Here is a 21,003-nt window from a genome sequence, read left to right as displayed (position 1 = left end):
CATGACTTGTCCGAGGTTCGCTTTGTTAAAGTCTCCTGCTACAATCAGGGCTGCGCCCGGGTCCTTGTTTTGAAGCGAGCTCAGCACATCATGTAATTCGGACAAAGCCATACCTGTGTCCGCTTGGGGTGGGGGTAGACCGCCGTGGCGATGACCGAGGTGAACTCACGGGGCAGATAGAAAGGGCGGCACTTAATGCTCAGGAACTCCAGATGTGGCGAGCAGCCGCTGGAGAGAGTAGAAATGCTCCTGGCATCACACCACTTTCTGTTTACCATGAAACACACTCCCCCACCTTTGGTTTTGTTTGACTCTGCCGTTCTGTCCGCGCGGAGCACAAAGAATGAATCCGACAGAGTTACGGCCTGGTCCGGCACGGTGGGGGTCAGCCATGTCTCCGTGAAGCACAGAATGTTGCAGTCCCTCATGTCACGTTGGAAGGTGACCCTTGCTCTTAGGTCGTCGAGCTTGTTCTCCATGGATTGTACGTTGGCCAGTAGGATACTGGGCAGTGGTGCGCGATGCGCCTGCTGTCTCAGTCTGTTCCTAATACCAGCGCGTTTCCCCCGGCGCTTCTTTGTTCTGCGCCTCGGATGAGCGGCCCGTCCTTTGTTGTTCTCCGCGCCGCGTAGAATCTCTGACGGCCAGGAAGGGTCGGGTTTAAAAGTGTCCAAGATTAGATGTGCAACCTTGGCACCGATGTTTACAAGTGATCCGCTGTCGTAAACTATAAGACTAGAGGATTTTGGGATGAAAACCAGAGCAAAAAATAGGTAAAAAACAAGAAAAGTAGATAGTCGGAGCGGAGTGGTCAGGAAGGCGTCTGGACGTGGCCGCGCCATCTTGTATACTTGTATAATGAGACGAGCGTCGCGGCAGTACATGATAGTGCAAGAATAGCTGTGGTTAAAAAGAACATGAGGAAGAATATGTCGCAGAAGCCCAGCAAAGAGGATACAGTGTACTCCTGTAAGCGATGTGGTAGCAGACATGAACCTAGACAGTGTCCAGCTTATGGCAAAAGATGTTTGAAATGCGATGGAAAAAATCATTTTGCCAAACAATGTCTGTCGAAAGCCAAACCCAAATCAGTGCATGTAGTTGAAGAGACTGACTTAAGCGAGACTTTCTTTGTGGGCATAGTGTCACTTGAGGATGTAAAAAGTGTGCATAACGAGGCAGAAGACAGTGAGCGATGCTCAGATTATGAAGACACGTGGATTGTTTCACTCCCAATACAAGGAACTTTGGTGGCACTAAGGACTGATACAGGTGCACAGGCGAACCTAATCAGCATGACAGAGATCCATGCTATGAAACCAAAGCCCAAAATAATAAAGAAAAGAGTACCTCTAAAAGACTACAATGGAAAGCATATTGAGAGCAGTGGTCAATGCAGGCTTAAAGTGACAATAAAACATAAAGATTATGATATATTGTTTAATGTTGTTCCAGAAGGTCGTGAATCACTGCTGGGTGGCGTGACATCCAAAAGATTGAACCTAGTAGAAAGAGTGTACCACATCAGCTGTCCAGAAATAGAAAGTGGACAGCGAGGAGCAGTTGACTCCATTGTAGAGCATTATGAGGATCTCTTCAAAGGTTTGGGATGTCTACCATGCAATTACAGTATCCAGCTGAAAGAGGATGCAAAGCCAGTGATCCATGCACCACGTAGAGTCCCCGCTCCACTGAAGGACCGTTTAAAGAAAGAACTTAACAGGATGTTACAGTTGCAGGTCGTTACAAAAGTGGAAGAACCGACTGCGTGGGTAAACTCAATGGTGTGTGTGGATAAAAGGAATAAAAACAATGATTTGAGAATATGCATGGACCCTGGCGATTTAAATCAAGCCATAAAACGTGAGCACTACCAGATACCAAAGCGTGAAGAGATTGCAAGTGAAATGGCAGGCGCCAAATACTTCTCAAAGCTAGATGCAGCACAGGGTTTTTGGCAAATAAAGCTGGATGAGAAAAGTTCAAAATACTGTACTTTCAATACACCTTTTGGCAGGTACAGATTCCTCAGAATGCCATTTGGCATAATCTCAGCGTCTGAGATTTTTCATCGTGCCATGGACAACATGTTAGAGGGTTTACAAGGTGTTCGCTGTCATGTTGATGATGTGGTTATATGGGGCTCCACCCTACAAGAACATGATGAAAGACTGGTGAAGGTGCTGCAGCGGATGAGGGAGCATGGATTAAAGCTAAATCGTGACAAGTGTCATTTTGGTGTAAAGGAAATAACATTTCTGGGAGACAAATTCTCTGCTGGAGGTATTGAGCCAGATGAAAGAAAAATAAAAGCCATCGCAACAATGCCACGCCCGACAGATAAGAGAGGTGTGCTCAGAGTGATGGGAATGATAAACTTTGTAGGAAAATTCATACCTAACTTGTCAGTGAGAACATCAGCACTAAGGGAGTTGCTTCGTGATTCCATAGAATTTAAATGGTCAGTGTCAATGGAAAATTGTATTTAGTAGTCAGTATAATCTTTTAGTGATATAAGTTTGCATATGGTAGAATACTGCATGTAGTTATTTGTATTAGGAAATATTCAACCATGTATACTTAGAGGCATATAATCAATTGTGTGTGATCTCTAACAGGCTGCAGGCTTGGTGTGCACTCCAGGAATGCGCCCCCACGTCCTGGGAGCATGAGAGTTCGTACCTTGTTTTATTGTTTTACGGTAGGATTAACGTAGCTATGTCTGTTTTAGTTTAAGTGCTTCTTTACATATAGATGAACTGCTGGACTTCCTCACCATGTTATTTAGGGTGAGGGGGAGACTACCCTTTCCTGACCAAGGATGTACCTTTTGTGCTTTCATGACCCTTTGATCAGCAGGACACACACACACACACACACACACACACACACACACACACACACACACACACACACGCACACTGAAGTATAAATAAAGACCGGGGCAGTTTCTTAGTGCGAGTCTCTCAGTAGGGAGCTGCCCTTGCTAGCAAGAACTCTGTGTGTTTCTCTTCTCTGAGTCTTTACTGAAGAAGTGTTTTAGAATATTTTCCCTAACAGTCAGTGAGGCATGAGCAAGAATGGAATGATTTAAAAACCACACTGACAACGCGCCCAGTGCTTGCATATTATGATCCAACTAAGAGTCTGAAAATCTCAACAGATGCCTCAAAGGATGGGCTTGGAGCTGTTTTACTTCAAGCTGAAGAGGGGAGCTGGAAACCAGTTGCTTATGCTTCTAGATCCATGACTAAGTCTGAAACCAGATATGCTCAGATTGAGAAAGAATGTCTTGGGCTGGCATATGGACTTGATATTTTTCACTGTTATGTTTATGGTCTTCCTACCTTTACAGTTGAGACAGATCATCGTCCTCTGGTGTCAATCATTAAGAAAAATCTGAATGAGATGTCGCCGAGGATTCAACGTCTCATGATGAAACTGTAGAGGTACAGCATTCTCCTCTCCAGGGTGTCTCTGATGATTTCCAGGTCAAAAGAGATGTATTGTTTTGTTGTGGACTATAATGTGATTGAGTGTAGCACTAAACTCATCCTGTAACACCAATATAAAACATCTAGTCAGTAGTGTGGAATAACAGTACACACACACGCACACATTGTCACAGGCTGGGTCTCCGACCCAGCACTCTGAGTTCTCTTTGTATTTTTCTCATTTTTTGATATGTTATTAGTTTTTGTGTTATTTCCTATTTTGCCTTTAGTTTGGGCAGTTATTGGTTATTGTTCTTGGGTTTTTTATGTTTTGGGTTCTTGTATTATTCATCACGCATTAGGTTTGTTAAGTTTGTATTGTCATGTCTAGTTTTAGTGTTTCCTGTTTTATTCTGACAGTGTCATGTGTTCTTTGTTCATTGTATTTAGCTTTCCTCTCCTGGTCCTGTCATTAGGTTTATGTCAGTCAGCTGTTCCCCCATGTGTCTCCACTTCCCCTGATCACCTCATGTATGTATTTAAGCCCTTTGTTTTCTGCATGCCATTGTCGGGTCGTCTGTTTATCTCACCAGAGTTACAGTTATAGTCTTAGCCTGTTATTTGCCACCACAGTTATAGTTATAGGTCTTAGTACCTCTTAGTGTTTTGTTTCTTAGTGTTTTGACAGTTTGCTTTGGTTTCCTGGTTTTTCCTTGCCGTTATCATTAAAGGATCACTTTTCTGTTAAAACCTTACTACTCCTCGTCGTCATCTGCTTTTGGGTCCTGTTTCCACACACATCGGCGCACCCCGCCGTGACACACATGGCCTACATCAGGTGGATCAGGTGATGGGTGTTCTGCATTTTGTGGCTTAAGGAATTTACATTTTGTGCAGTGAGCAAACACTAGAGAACGATCAGCCACAGCTTCTGTCTTTTCGGACGAACGTCACAATTTGCAAAAACATGAATTAATAACAATTTTAATGTTTTTATCCACATTAAAAGGCTTTCATCATTTAAATCATTAACAATTGTCAGTGTTAATAAGGTTACTTAGATATAATCTCAGTTCTGTTTCGTGTTTGCATTTGAACTCTGTTACAACAAAGACAATGAAAAGAAAATATGACAAAACTATTTCTTGGCTCTAACTCTGCACAGTATGAAAGAGAAGTTTTACAAATACAGAACATTAAATACAAGAGACAGACGCTGACTAATATGTTACAAGTCATCTTTATGCTTTTCTAGTTTTGTTAATATTGCCATCACATGGCTTAATTTCTGTTCACTGTCCTTAATCTCTGCAGCTGTTGTCTCAAATTTCTTATTTATGTACTTCTTGCTGGCTTCCAGGAAGGTCTCTAGGTCATCCATTAAATCCAGCATTGGTGTAAGTAGCAATGTAGGAAAATCGAATGACTTAAACAATTCGGACATAGGATTCATGAGACGTTTAATATCATCAAAGAAAGTTGGAACGTAGGCTCTGTCAAAGTTATTTTCAGCCTGCAGGACAAAAATAAACCAAATTAATGTAACAAAATATACAAAATATGTAGTGTAAAGAGTGTAAAAAGACTTTGATGTGATGGGAGTTTTTATGTTAGCACAGTAGTTCCCAAACTTTTTTTGCTAGGCCCCCCTTTGTTTTACAAGAAAAATGTTTGCGCCTCCCCCACCCACCCTCACGTGCTCACGTAATTATTTTACTTGTAGTTGTTTTTTTTTCTTGTGTAATAATATTCAACATTGCTATCAATACATTTTTCAAAAAATGCCTCTCTGTGCAAAATGGGTTTAAAAACATAAACAGCTGTGGGATACCGTTTGTCCGTGATTTGAACGGGGGAACAAATCGTGGCAGGATCAGCCTGATATTATTTGTATCCCGCTGTAACTTTAGTGTATAAAGAGCCAACATCTCCAAAATGTCAGGAATAGTTAGTTATTACAGGAAGTGTTTGTGAACTAAAAATCAAGAATGTGGGATTCTGTTTGTCCGTGAGTTGTAGAGCCCAGCGCGTGCTCCCTATGAAGGGAAAACCAATTCTGCAGGGGAGACCTACCTCGGCACTTGTGCAGGTGAAGCCAAAGGGAAGATATGCTTCGCCATATTTTCTAGTCTTTGGCTTAGAATGAAGTTGGTTTGGAAACATATTCAGTGATGCTTCATCTCCTGCTTTGCGTTTGGGTGGGCGCCCTGTGCTAGCAGTGTCCAAGCGTTTTTTTGTTTTTTCTTTCCCTTTCCATACCGCGCCCCCCCTGCAAAGGCTCTGCGACCCCCCTAGGGGGCGGACCCCACACTTTGGGAAGCTCTGTGTTAGCAGTTATAGATGTCCTCAACATTAATATTGACAGACTCACCTTCCTTCTCATTGTTTCTTGTTGTAGTTTTTGAATGTTTGCTTTCAGTTCCTCCTGCAAAACCAGAGAAAACATGCAAACATGTCTACAAACATATGTCTGAAACATGTGATTGGGACAAAAATGCTAATTTTTAAAAATAAAGATGAAAACGTATCCAGTCACAATTTGAGTGAATTTAAGTGAACTTTATTAAAAAAAAAATTAAAAAAGAAAAAAGTTAACAATCATTTTACCAGTTGGTCCTTATTTATCATTGAACTTGAAAAATGGACCAGACACAGCACAGTCAAAATCATGAATGAGCCTTTGGCAGTTGTGACACCACTCATGGCCAAATGTGCTGCTGCCATCGATGTTTCTGAAACAGCAAAAAGTATAAATAAAGATTTAAGGAAGAAATTTACAAAATGCACTTTCTAAATTTAAGTAGAGTTGTTAAATGAAAAGCTGTCTGCAATATTTCCTTGTGGTGCAATGTTGCTGTTCTTACCTGCTATTGACAGGAGAATTGAAGAATTGTAACACGAATGACTGACGCACACACACAGTGTCACCTCCTACTTGACAAGGCTCAGCTGTGGGTGTGTCAAACTACTGCTTTAATTTTAATTCCAAGAAGTCACATTCTGCTGTTTTGCATCACATGAAAATACCAAAATTCAAAAATGAAAACGAAAGTGGCAGAAACATAAACCAAAATACGTCTCACACCAGGAGTAAAGGTTTTCACTTTATAATATCACTCAGAGACCATTATAGGGCAAGAACGTAAGCGGCTAAGAAGTATACAATTAGAGAAAGTCACAAAAACAATTCAGATTATGTCCTTTCACAAATACATGATCTACATTACATAGGTCAGCAAATGAGAACACAAACACAAGTTCAATTTATTGTTTCTCTTGCAATTTTCTGAAGCTCATCATTTACTCCTCTCATTTTTTCTTTTCTGAGTTCTCTATTCTTGCAGTAAATCCAGCTTCTTGTCTAAGTAAGCTCTGGTTTTTTTCAACATGTGAAATCCAATGTCAATTATTTCCTGCAGTGGTGGAGAATCATATGAAAATAACATTGCTTGTTCCAATTGACGAATAACTTCCTTCCTTTTTTCATTGAATTGTTTTGAGGCGATTGTCACTTTGTACTTGGATTCTTCCTAAAGGAGAAAAATAAAACTTTTCACATATAGTATTTCTACTCCTATTATGGACTTTGTGAGAATAAACTGGAGACTGACTAACCTACCTTTAGTCTCTCTTCCTGTTCTATCGCTGTTTGAAGGGTTTCCTTGAATATTTCCTGAAAGGAAAAGAACATAGTGAGTGTGTTACAGAATGTAAACACAGCAAGAAAAAGAAAAATCAAACAGGAAGGTCATATTTATGTTACAATATATATTTTTGAAAAGTTAAGAAATTGGTAGATCGCAATTTACCAGTTTTTCCTTGTTATCCAGTGAACTTGCGAGATTAAATATTTTTGTGATTGCTGGTCTTCTATACACATCATCTTCCTAATGAAAAAAATAGTACAATTAAATTTACTAAACTAAACTGAATAGTGTAGTAAGTACAGGGAAATACTGCATCTGATATTACTGTGTTGTTGTTATTGCTACATTTTTATAATAACATTCGTCCAGGACCAACATTGCAATTGACCAATGGCATTGTTTGAGCATTCAGTTAACAGTAGCCAAGACGGTAATTGTAAGGGTAAAGGTAGGTAACTAAAAATTATCACAAGCAAAAAAAGTACTCTAAATTTGATTACTTCATAATATGTTTATTAAAAAGGAATTAATAAAGAAAATACTTTAAATATGATTTATTTTTGTTTTCTGTCAATACACATAACAGACGTTCAAAGCCTCAAAGCCTTGTGAGCAACTTGCAAACTGACCCACCTTGTATTTGTCAACTTCTTCGTTTACTCTTTTCAGTAATTCCTGAAACTTCAGAGAACAACAGCGGCTCATGCTTTTTTATAATCCATTATGAAGAAGGAACATTTCTAACAGTTAATGAGCTCCTAATTACTGGAAGAATTTACATGTATGTGCAAATAATCCTATAATTGCTACGACATCAAGAGATTGACAATAGATGAATTTACCACTTGGTCCTTGACCCAGTTTGCGATGAAAAAAAGGCACAGGAGTGATAAGATGCACAGAATTATAAAGCGAAACAAGCACTTGATGAATCTGACGCAGGCCATCACTGTTAGAATGAAAAGAATCTATTAGGTTAAGACAACATGTCAACAACATAAATAAAAAACTGACACCATACAGCAAGACATTTTAATGTTAAACGTTGCAGGCATCATACTTTATGTTACTGATCTTACCTGCTTTGTGAATAGAGGAAGCACTGACGTGCTGTACTGGTGAAGAATGAAAACACGCAAGGTGGTGTGTTTGAACTGGTCTCTATACTTTGTTGTTCTTTCACTTTCTCTCATCTTGTGTGCATTAGCTGCAATTTTACTTTCATTTTGAGTGAAGTAGTTTTTTTCTGGTCCAATTTATAGGAATAGAGACCCATTTTTGTGACATAAAACACTATAAAAACACTTAACAAACCACTAAAATAAGAAAAGAAAGAAACAATAACAGGATGATGTTTTAAAGTTTGTTTAATTAGTTTCATTAGTGTGCTCACAGACCAGTGACATGCAGCTCATGTGGCGTTTGCCTGAGAACACCTGAACATGTTGTTATCTTTGAAGGTTATGGTGGACTTCTTGTTGACTTAACATACCTAAAAGTGATTGTTCAGTCATAGCTCAGCAGCATGAAATACCAAAAGCAGGTCTGACAAGTTTGGATTTGTTTGTCATCATATTTCTGAAAGCAGTTAGGAGGAACTGTCTGAATGTTCTACAAAGATTCTACTGCGTCTCTCTGTTTAGGAATTAAAACAATCTTTATGCCTGGTCCCCCCTTTTCAGCAGCTCGCTATCAATAAGTTTTATAAAATTTTAGTTTTAGTCAATAATGTATGTACATTAGTACATAATTTGTCTACTTAGATAATGAGTTTGTGTAGTAGTAAAATTATTAATTTCTAAATCATATATAGTAATATGTATTATATAAAATAACTAAACAGCTTACAAAACTATAATAATTATTATGTTCATGTAAACTTTATGTATTATTACATATTTATTCATGAATTTGCTCATTCTCCTCTCCAGGGTGTCTCTGATGATTTCCAGGTCAAAAGAGATGTATTGTTTTGTTGTGGTCTATAATGTGATTGAGTGTAGCACTAAACTCATCCTGTAACACCAATATAAAACATCTAGTCAGTAGTGTGGAATAACAGTACACACACACGCACACACGCACACATGGCCTACATCAGGTGGATCAGGTGATGGGTGTTCTGCATTTTGTGGCTTAAGGAATTTACATTTTGTGCAGTGAGCAAACACTAGAGAACAATCAGCCACAGCTTCTGTCTTTTCTGACGAACGTCACAATTTGCAAAAACATGAATTAATAACAATTTTAATGTTTTTATCCACATTAAAAGGCTTTCATCATTTAAATCATTAACAATTGTCAGTGTTAATAAGGTTACTTAGATATAATCTCAGTTCTGTTTCATGTTTGCATTTGAACTCTGTTACAACAAAGACAATGAAAAGAAAATATGACAAAACTATTTCTTGGCTCTAACTCTGCACAGTATGAAAGAGAAGTTTTACAAATACAGAACATTAAATACAAGAGACAGACGCTGACTAATATGTTACAAGTCATCTTTATGCTTTTCTAGTTTTGTTAATATTGCCATCACATGGCTTAATTTCTGTTCACTGTCCTTAATCTCTGCAGCTGTTGTCTCAAATTTCTTATTTATGTACTTCTTGCTGGCTTCCAGGAAGGTCTCTAGGTCATCCATTAAATCCAGCATTGGTGTAAGTAGCAATGTAGGAAAATTGAATGACTTAAACAATTCGGACATAGGATTCATGAGACGTTTAATATCATCAAAGAAAGTTGGAACGTAGGCTCTGTCAAAGTTATTTTCAGCCTGCAGGACAAAAATAAACCAAATTAATGTAACAAAATATACAAAATATGTAGTGTAAAGAGTGTAAAAAGACTTTGATGTGATGGGAGTTTTTATGTTAGCACAGTAGTTCCCAAACTTTTTTTGCTAGGCCCCCCTTTGTTTTACAAGAAAAATGTTTGCGCCTCCCCCACCCACCCACCCTCACGTGCGCACGCACAAACACACACATCCTCCAACCACACACACTCATATTTTGCTCCATTGCGGTTTATTTCACACCTCAAACTTTTAGTAAACAATTAAGCAAATACAAGTAATCTGCAATAAATTACAGGTAGTAATGAAATAAATTACTAACTCTTTTATGCTACATCCACACCTACACGGGTATTTTTGAAAACGCAGCTGTTTCTATGCGTTCGGACCTTTCGTACAAACGTAAACGGCGTTTCGAATCATTGAAAACTAAGATTTTTTAAAACTCCTTTTTTGCATTTACGTGTGGATGAGGAATACAGAGTTCGTCATGCAACGTCAAAGGTATGTGCCTCTTTTCACATCACGCTGTGCGCCATGTTGTTGTTTACATGAGATGAATAACAGAATGGCAGATAGAGACAAAATACTGTTAATCTTACTATCTGCAGTTTTTACACGCTTACATATATACACGCAGCTGCTTAAATAGCAGTTATAGATGTTCCCAACATTAATATTGACAGACTCACCTTCCTTCTCATTGTTTCTTGTTGTAGTTTTTGAATGTTTGCTTTCAGTTCCTCCTGCAAAACCAGAGAAAACATGCAAACGTGTCAGCAAACATACGTCTGAAACATGTGATTGGGACAAAAATACAAATTTTAAAAATAAAGATGAAAACGTATCCAGTCACAATTTGAGTGTAGTAGTACAGAATTTAAATGAACTTTATTAAAAAAAAATTAAAAAAGAAAAAAGTTAACAATAATTTTACCAGTTGGTCCTTATTTATCATTGAACTTGAAAAATGGACCAGACACAGCACAGTCAAAATCATGAATGAGCCTTTGGCAGTTGTGACACCACTCATGGCCAAATGTGCTGCTGCCATCGATGTTTCTGAAACAGCAAAAAGTATAAATAAAGATTTAAGGAAGAAATTTACAAAATGCACTTTCTAAATTTAAGTAGAGTTGTTAAATGAAAAGCTGTCTGCAATATTTCCTTGTGGTGCAATGTTGCTGTTCTTACCTGCTATTGACAGGAGAATTGAAGAATTGTAACACGAAGGACTGACGCACACACACAGTGTCACCTCCTACTTGACAAGGCTCAGCTGTGGGTGTGTCAAACTACCGCTTTAATTTTAATTCCAAGAAGTCACATTCTGCTGTTTTGCATCACATGAAAATACCAAAATTCAAAAATGAAAAAGAAAATGGCAGAAACATAAACCAAAATAGGTGTTTGGGTTCATGTTTCTTTTTTTTCATATTTAACCTGCCAACATTGTAACAGACAGCTAGTCATAGTTATGCACATGATTCCTTCACTTTCTGTTTCACCAGTGTGGATATGATATAATTTATTTAGGCTAGGCCACATTACTGTTCTCTTGAGCAGTCGAAGTTTAATAGAAGGGTGCAAACAACTGAAGATCTATATTAATCAAAAGAAGATGCAAAGTAAAAGTGAACACAGTTAAATAACAATATGTGAATCCAAGTTATTAAAAGGCGATAAGAGCCACATACACAAGTCGGGTACCTTTTTCTTTTGACTTTTGATGTGGCTCTCATTTCCTAGAGAAAACCACCCAATCTTTTCTTTTAATGAAGTTAGACAGAAATTTTCTAGACATAAAGTTTGTTCCACTGAGATTTAGGATGTCCTTCGTTTCTTCCACTTTCTTTTACTGAATTTCAACAAGTTGTCTTCTTTTCTGTCTAACGGGTTTTCTCAATGAAGCGACTCAAGCTATTTGCTAAACTATTTGAGAAAATGATGATGTCCTTAATAGTATTTGGTTAGATTACAGATACTGTAGTTGTTTTTTTTTATCAAGTTCTCTTGGAGTGGTTACTTGTATGTACTCATATTCTGCCTATGTTTTTTTTTTTTAATCAAAAATCAGATTTACTTTTATAGTGTGTTGTGTTTTCTCAAAGAATCCTCATCGTCCTGTCCATTTACTTATACAATGTCTTCTGCATAATAAAGTAATTTGTTAAAGCTGAAATATATGAGCTCCAGTGCCATTTTTAGCATGCATTAGTATTATTAGCAGTATTCATAGCTTTATCAGATGCAGACAAATAGATTACATTATTTCTAGTTTTGTCTGTCTTCATAATGTATCATTTATATTTACTCTAAAATATTAAAGAGTAAACATTGAAAGCGGAAAAGAAAAACTCCCTTTTAACAGGAAGAGACCTCCAGCAGTAGAGGAGACATGGGCCGCGAGATTGAGACACAGGCATTAAAGCCTCTTGATGCGTGTTTTGTTTGGATTTCCACCGGCGTGGAATTACCAAAAATAGAGAGGGCATAGTCTAACATATGAAACAGGAAAAGACCTTAACGGAGTACAGTTACTCATATTTTGTATTTTAAATACGTAACACCGGTACATGTATTCCGTTACTCCCCAACACTGGTGATTAGTTTGATGAACCAGAGACCCCACCAGCAGACAGCACTCGTTTTAACCCTGCCAATCTTGTAGGAGCAAAGTAAGCAAAGTGATTCCATTTTTCACTGTCAGCTTTTTGACATCACATTTAGGAACAAGGCTTTGCAAAAGTGGTAATAGTAGAATCCTCAGATATTGCTTACTTCCAGTTAAGTGATTCATGTCTTGTCTTGTCCTCTCGTCCCTTGGTATTCCAGTCGTTCCTTCATTGCCATTTCCTTCTATGGAAGGAAATGGCATATTGTTCTATAAGCATTATATACAAATCAGGATGCCTTTTTGTATTTGTGTAGATGGCACATGGACGATCTGATATCGTGTTGGTGTTGTTCCCAGATCATCATACTAAATGTTGTTCCAGGATCAACATTGCAAGTGACCAATCAGAATGTTGTGACGTCATACTTTTGCGACTTCGGGACAAACCGCCGTAAAACAAAAAACTGTACTTAAGCTGCGAGAAACCGCCTCTGTCCGCCGGTCAACGGACCCTGACCCTAACCCTAACCGTAACCCTTTAATAAACGGTAAGCAGAATTGATATTGTCCTTGCAACACTGGAATGTCATAAATGCACGAATGGCTTGGCGCGCAAAAGAATAACGTCACAACAATGTGATTGGTCACTTGCAATGTTGAACCTGGAACAACATTTTCATGATGATGTGGGAACAACACCAACAAGACGATATCAGATCATCCATGGCACATACCCTTAGCCTGCATTTAAATTCTGTTTTCAAGTCTTCGCTTGCTGTCAGACGACTAAACACCACTGGGGGCTGCAGCTGAAAGAGTCAAAACTAACAGTCTTATGAAACTTTAAACATTAATTTAATGAAACACTCATATGTTACTCATCAGATTCTCCCTTTTTTAAATGATGAATAAGAAATGGGAGTCTGTGAACTCATAAAAAACAATGGTATAATACAGATATCATTGGCAGATTAATCTAAACAGCCAAGTTGATATTACTACCAAAGACTATATTTACTTGTATTTTCAGATTCCCTCACAGAGAGGTGATTTCTTTTTTTACTCCAATTGCTTATTTGTACTATGCTGTCATTTCATGCCATTAGATATTAAATGTTCAATAATTTTCATATGGTGTCAAAGCCAAATATAATAACCGCAGCTTTGACGGAATTTAGAAGAAGAAATTAAGGGACACCCCACCTTTATATCTTTAGGACGTGCCAATATTAAAACTAAATGATTTGTGTCATATGCTTACCTTGATATATAAATCTAGGTATCTTCTGTATAGCAATGAAAATGTGTGCAGTGTTTTCTTACAGTACTGCCTAAAGGAAACGAGTTTAATGTGAAGAGAATTGTTCCCAACACAGAATTCTTTGAAACTCCATGACTAACTTTTGTACATGAAGAAGAAGATGTGTTTTCTGATTGTATTCTTTTAATTTTTCCTGAAAATCCAAAGTAAACATTGACATGGTTGCAGTTTGGGAGATACATACGGCTGGAATTTTAATAGTGCATAATGCAACAACTGCACGAGAAATAAAATAAATATTAAGTAATTAAAAAAAAACATTTCATCAGAGATTTTATTTGTGGTCACTCACAGAGTCTACTAACTTGCAAATTACAGTGAAGATAATGCGAAAAACAGTTTACCAGTTGGTCCTAGTGTATCAGGGCACTTGAAAGACAAACCAGGCACAGCAGGGTGAACATGAGGAACAGGCCTTTGGTGGTGTTGGAAACAGTCACTCCACTGCTTGAGGCTAAAGCTGCTGCTGCCATCACTGTTCTGTTTAAATCTGTCTCAAAGATGAAATTGTACAAGTGTAAAGCCCAGTAAGTTAAATAATAAGGTTCCAAACTGAAGATTTTTTACATTCTAGTTTCATTAAAACGTTAAATTTAAAAATGTACAACATTATCTGAAATGCAACACATTTCTAACATTTTTAAATAAATTTGTCTTAGAATCATCTTTGATATGAGTTTAATTTCTGAACTTACCTGTGACGTAAAAAGAAGCTGGTGAATGAACACATGAAGAGATGGGACATCGCAGTGCCATTTTATACATACACTCCTGTTTCCACCTCCCATTTTGCTCAGTTCTCCTATGTATGCATCTGCGTGTATGTACATAGGTGTTTTAAGGTATGTTTCCTTGTTGTTCCTTATATGTGGGCTGAGGTGTTTTTGCTCACCTTTATCACATTTCTAAATTGGGCTTTCATTTTTGTTTCACAGATACTTGCATATTTCACTTTACAGGAATATTACATCAATAGTGTCACTTGAGACGTGAAAATGCCTCAGACACAAATGGATTTGGATCTGTTTACTTTAAATGGATAAGTATACAGTGACAACAACACAAAATTATAGATAACTGAGAAACTTTCTTTTTTTTTCAACTTTAATTTTTTTTTTTATTAATTTTAGTTAACATTGAAAGGAAAAAACACAGTAAAGAAAATTACAAACAAACAATCATGCAAAACAGGCTGGGGTTTACATTTCTTTTCCATCTATTCCATGCACATTTCTTATTGTGTTGTTTTCTTGGTCCCACTTCGGAATGCTTTCCACTTCCTCCATTGTCTATCGTATTTACATCCCATCTGTCTAATATTGAATGTTATTTTTTCCATCTCTGAGATACCCTCTACAATACTAATCCAATCTCGTTGAGTGGGAGGGTCTGGATGTAACCACTTCTTTGTAATTGCTTTTTTAGTTGCGGCTAGAATAATTTTTACTAAATATAAGTCCTCCTTTTGTATCTGTTCCTTTATGTTTCCAAGATACATCACTTGGCAGGTGTTTGGGAGTGTATAACCCAGAATATTATCCATGGTCATTTTAAGGTCTTCCAAATACTTTTTAATTTTTATGCACTTCCAGAATACATGGGAATGGTCTGCTTCTGTTTCTCCACACAGTCTCCAACATTCCTATGGACTTGAGATCTGTTTACTTTTAATCTTGGGTGTAATGAAAAAACGTGTCAAATTTTTCCAGCAAAATTTCCTCCACAACGGCGAATTTGTTATGCTGTGCTGTATTTCACACATACTGGCCCATTCCTTCTCTGTTATAGTTATGGCCAGTTTAGCTTCCCATGTCTTTTTAAGGTAAAAGGTTGTGTCCTGTCTATCCTGTTCTAATGATCTATAGAAAGTAGAAATTGCTTTGACTTGTTAACTGGGAAACTTTCTGAGTAAAATCTGATCTGAGGAAAGATGGCAACCATCCCACGGCTGTAGAAAAGTAATGTAAATATTAGCGCTGCACAGGTTAATACACACTTTCTCACAGTGACCTCTGTGAGCAACACAAGGTGATGAATAACACCACTTGTGTTCACCGCTTCACAGACACCTAGAAAAATTATAAGATAAGATAAGATAAGATAACCTTTATTAGTCCCACACGTGGGAAATTTGTTTTGTCACAGCAGGAAGTGGACAGTTATGAAGCAAAAATTAGAATACAATAAGAATAAATACAGTACACAACAGTACACAATTATAGCTAAAAGGTTAAATTTCCAGAGTTCACATAGTTATGTGACCCAAAGTTTCCTCCTCTGGTCTCCTCCTGCAACAAAAGACACACACACATCCGTACATCCACCCCTTTGTCACATCTGGGTGGGGGTTAACCTTGCATATTGCTGTCAAGTCAGTCAACTCTTGTCAGCTTTTACCAGTCCAATCAGTTCCCCATTTTAATTTCCACTCATTCATTCATTTATTCATTGCTGATCGTTTCCACCCTCAACAATATGACGCCATTTCAAATAAGGAAAAGAATTTAGATTGGATTACCTCGCTGAATCCTTTTAGACAGGGACTCGCTTTCTGATTGTCCCAATAAGTGGCTTTCTCCCAAGCCCATTTTAATGTGGAGAAGTTCACTTTGCGACTGTTCCCAATATTATGTTTTATAGCTCTTCCTGTTCAAATGTTCAGATCTGCTTAACTGACAGAGATTATCAAACAAAACTTTCAGTGCACTGGGAAAGTAACAAAATAAAAAGGAAAAAAGGCCTTGTTAAGTCGTGGAGCAAGCTCTTGATCCCAGGAGGGTAAATCATACCAAACCTAATTGGCAGACTTAACTTTGTAACAAAAGAAAGATCATCAGCCAGATTAATCTCAAACATTCATCCATCAGGCACACACCATAACCCTTTTGTCTTATCACATAATGAATTTCTTCCCATGTAACCAGATGTGTGCCATGTTAAAACTTCTTCACACACCTCAGAAACTGAACAATCTGTTAGCTCGCTCAGCTATTCAAGACCCCTCATCAGCATTCTGTTTCCCCCCAGCTATGATGCAGTCATCTTTCCTACTAATATTAGTTCACTAGTCTATGTATCACTTCTCAACCTACTAAGTGACTTGGACAAGGTGACAAACAGAATCACATGCTTTAGATGCTGTCTGGTCTTCATGAGTTTCATGTGTATGTAGGGTTAGCATGGTTAATACATTTTCTGTTTGTGTGTGTTTTTTGTGTACCTTTCTCATTTTGTTGTCCAGACTCCTTCACAATTTCCCCCACTTAAAGCAGTCAGTTTCCTTTTTCCCAGGATTGTGTTACGGGTTCAAATATTGAGGGTGAGCACAAAAACAATAATGGTCCAGAAGAGCTTCGGTCAAACAATGATTTTAATGAACACACGCGTGGGGAGATGAACACTGCACACAGACAGCATCGATCTCCAAATGGTGGAGCATTACTCAAACTCTTATAGCCACTGTTGACCCCCACCTAGTCGTAAAAGCCTAAACATTCACATTTTTCTAACTCCTAGCGAGCCTGACTTATGGCCTTGGCTCCCTATTTTGTCTGCCTTTAACAACGGCGGGAGTGAAGCTCCCGTGGAATGTGCTCTGTCTCCTTTACTATCAGAAAAAGCAAGGTCCTGACTCTCTGAAAACAGTATTTCTTATAACTCAGCAGTATAATGCATCATAAACAATATCATTCATTCACAATAAATCAGCAGCCTAATGTAGTACAAATCAGTTTAACAAATGTAATAGTTATCACCTTCTTCTAATTCAGGAGAATAATGCAAACTAAACCTACATACTAATTTCACAATCATTAATCAGGGGCATAACATGGCATAAGATAATATTATAATCTCACAATTGCTAACCCAAATTTTGATTTCCCACACTAAATAACAGCCTTCCTCTGTGTCCTCACCTGCTCCTCTCACTCCGTTCTTCTCTCCCACTTTGCAGTCCAATGGCAGTCAGTTCTCTTCAGCTTTGTCCTGTGTTTTCCACTATCTCATCTCCCATTCCACTCCAAACATGGCAAATGTCACTCAGACAGTCTCCTCAAAAGTCATCTTCACACAGTGAAGTTGCAGCTTACTGGAAACGCATCTCCATGCTGTCAAAGTGATGGGTTTTCTTTTTCTCTGATGCCGTTTGCACACACTGCAGCTGCTTGCTGGATCTTTTCTGCTCAGGACACTGCTGTTGTCTCTTGGCTTTGGCCTGCTGTCAACTGTTGATATTCATGCCTGTGCTTCTGGAACTGCACTCCTTGTCTTCAGGCAGAGGTTAGCTTCCGCGGAGCTTGGTTTTTCAGGGTGAGGAACACAGGAATGGCGCTGTAAGCACAATTCAGCCAAAAACTCAGCCTGTGCATTTCCTATGATGTTAAATTATAATTTTCCCCCAACTGCTGCATGTGGAAAATTGATCCAGGTCTGCTCTTCACCTGAAAGTGACACACTGAGACATTTTCATTTTTCTCATCACTGCTTAAACAACACACATCTCTCTCTCTGGTTTTTGAACTCTCCTTTCTTAAAAACAGAAAGGGAGATTGTAGTTCTTTCAGGCTGAGAAACACCAAACACCCTTCATATTATTGTTGCTTTTTTTTCATCAACACAAATTTTATTTCTTTTGTGTCCACTTGTGTAGTTGATGACCTGCAGCTGTAGCGGTTTTTGATACGGGCGACACGGGCGGTTGTCCGGGGTGGCATCGTGGTGGGGGGCGGCATCACGGGCATCGGCAAAAAAATAAATAAATTGCTCGTACTCATGCTGCCCTGACATCATGCCAGCGCATTTTGGGAATGTCGTAGGCACCGATCGGTTTTCTATCGCCCATTTGCTGGGAGTAAGGGTGCCCTTTGTTTGCGAGGTGCGCCTGCTGCTTGCGGCACAGGGAGGAGAGGGCGGCTCTGGCTGGAGCAGCATCTAATAACCAACTCGCAAAATAAAAGAAAATATAAACAAACCAACAAACACGAAAACACCAGACATAATGATACAGACTTATAATTTGCACCAATATTTTTTCGAAATTCTCTACGCGAAAAGTGAGCGCGAAAGCCCTCGGTGAAGTCAAAGTAAACTTTATTGTCATCTCCGCTACATACAGTACAGTATATAGAGAGACGAGACGACGAGGCTCCAGTTACAGCAGTGCAAGTAAACAAACAATATGGTAAGAAAATAAATATACACTTTAGGACTCGGGGTAAAGGGATCAATAACAATTTAAAATTTATAATTTACAGTTTGATGATTTAAAGTCTCACACACAACCTGTCGAAAGGGGAGGGGGGCCGGCTGCTTCCAAATAGAGCACATTTCATTCATAATGTCCAAGCCTATCATGTATTCATGATTTGAATCCTGGGTTGTGTGAAATCCCAGAAATAACCCCTAGACCAGGGGTGTCAAACTCCAGGTCTCGAGGCAGAGTCAGGGAATTTCCTTCACCTGGAACTGGAACTGCATTTAAACCTGGCCTTGTCAACTCTCTGTGTTTCCTGTAGGTCAACATTTGCCTTACCAGTTTTCTCCCTAAGCTTGCAGCTTGCCTAACTTCTCACTCCCTTCATTGGCAGCCTCCAGCTGGGTATTGTTACGTATAGCAGTTTCACCCCGGTTCTTTTTATTCCTCGAGCATCCAGAGACGGCACTGGACTCAGTAGTCATTTTCACAAAAACCTTTATTCATCTTCAGTTACGCATGCATCTTCTAGAAGGGAAGACGTGCAAGGCCGGTGTCCCTCTGCAGATCTTCACTTCTTTGTTTGTTACAACCAGTTTTATAGAAGCGACTCCATCATAAAACCCCCATGGTGTGTTGCAAACTCTGTGTTTGTGTATGTATATGCAAACACGTGAGTGCCTGTTTGTGCATGTACCTACGTGTATGTCTGAGTGCACGTGAGTGACTGTGTGCGTCGTAACAGTTAAAGCACTGTGTGTGTGTCTCTGTATCTGTGACTTCCTGCCAGTCATAAAAGTAATCTCCTCTCTCCCAAGCTACACCAAATTCTTCTACACAAGCCACAAAACAGAGTTAACATATTACAAACACTGAGACCCTCATCTGCATCCACTGGGCCATTGGCCTCTTGTTGTCTTACGTTTACAGATAAGGTGGAGAGTCTCCTGCAAACCTACTTCTAAGTTATAACAATTATGACCATTTATTAGATTCAGGTTAAAGCATCAGCATCCGCATCCCCCACAGTAGCTTCCTGTCTCCTTTTATGACAGGAAGACCCCCAGTGTCCATAAATTCCTTTCCCTCTAAACAATTACATACACTCTCAGACCTACAGCTAAACCAACTGAAACACACAGACAAATCCTTTCCTATTCCTCTGATCTACTGCTGGACCCTCCCATCTAAGCAAATTTAACACATTATATTCTAATAATTGTTTTCTTGTACTTACAGTATACTAACTATTCGCAGCACACTGCTCAGACAAGTTTCGGATTTCCTCCACTCTCTCTGCCTGCCCCTTGCCCGCCATATGCCTCGAAGTACTGCACTTCGGGTGGCTGTAGCTCAGGTGGTAGAGCAGGTCAGCTACTAACTGGAAAAGTTGGTGGTTCGATCCCAGTCTGCTCCAGTCTGCATGCCAAATATCCTTGGGCAAGATGGTAACCCTATCTTGCTCTCCGAGTGTGAATGTGTATGAATGTTAGATAGGCACTAACAGCTTAGAAAAAGTGCTTGTGTGAGTGGGTGAATGAAATAGTTGTGTAAAGCGCTGTGAGTGCTCAGATAGAGTAGAAAAGTGCTATATAAGAACCAGTCCATTTACCACTTTCTAGTCTGAATTTTCCCTGCCACGCAACCACTCACTCAGATCAGCAATACCTCCCTACAACTGAACATCCACTCAGTTACAAGTAAGAAGCTGCACCTACTATTTAACTCCTCGGTCTGCCTGCCTTGGTTCACTTCACTAACTCTGTTCTTCCTGTGCCCCCCGCCCTGGATAAACCAGTCATCCGCGTCCAGCCCGCATTCCCAGTGTTCCCTGAGAAACTTTGAGGTTTAAATGTTTGTAATTTAGTGCTGTCACTGAAAAAAATCATATGTGTAGTCATTGCTGAGTTTACTGTGTCTGCTTTTGGGTCCTTTTCCCTCGTTCTGGCCTCTGAGAATGCGACGGGAATATACACAGTGTCACTTTGAGACAATG

The 21,003-nt window shown here is 38.9% G+C and overlaps 1 protein-coding gene across 1 annotated transcript; it reads left to right on the top strand.

Annotated features, from left to right (window-relative positions):
* The first annotated feature begins 1,226 nt into the window (after positions 1-1,226).
* On the top strand, positions 1,227-2,782 carry LOC120739047 (uncharacterized protein K02A2.6-like). The gene has a single exon (XM_040040693.1). The coding sequence runs from the start codon at positions 1,296-1,298 to the stop codon at positions 2,487-2,489; it is 1,194 nt and encodes a 397-aa protein (XP_039896627.1). The 5' UTR covers positions 1,227-1,295; the 3' UTR covers positions 2,490-2,782.
* Positions 2,783-21,003: the final 18,221 nt, after the last annotated feature.

This window comes from Simochromis diagramma, unplaced genomic scaffold, assembly GCF_900408965.1.
Source record: "Simochromis diagramma unplaced genomic scaffold, fSimDia1.1 OVJJ01000317.1, whole genome shotgun sequence".
In the NCBI taxonomy this organism is placed as follows: Eukaryota; Metazoa; Chordata; class Actinopteri; order Cichliformes; family Cichlidae; genus Simochromis; species Simochromis diagramma.
The sequence above is the reverse complement of the archived record's forward strand: the minus strand, read 5'-3'. Positions and strand labels throughout refer to the sequence as shown.

Excerpts from the sequence above, each read along its gene's own strand:
- LOC120739047 (XM_040040693.1), top strand. The coding sequence starts at position 1,296 with ATGACAGAGATCCATGCTATGAAACCAAAGCCCAAAATAATAAAGAAA.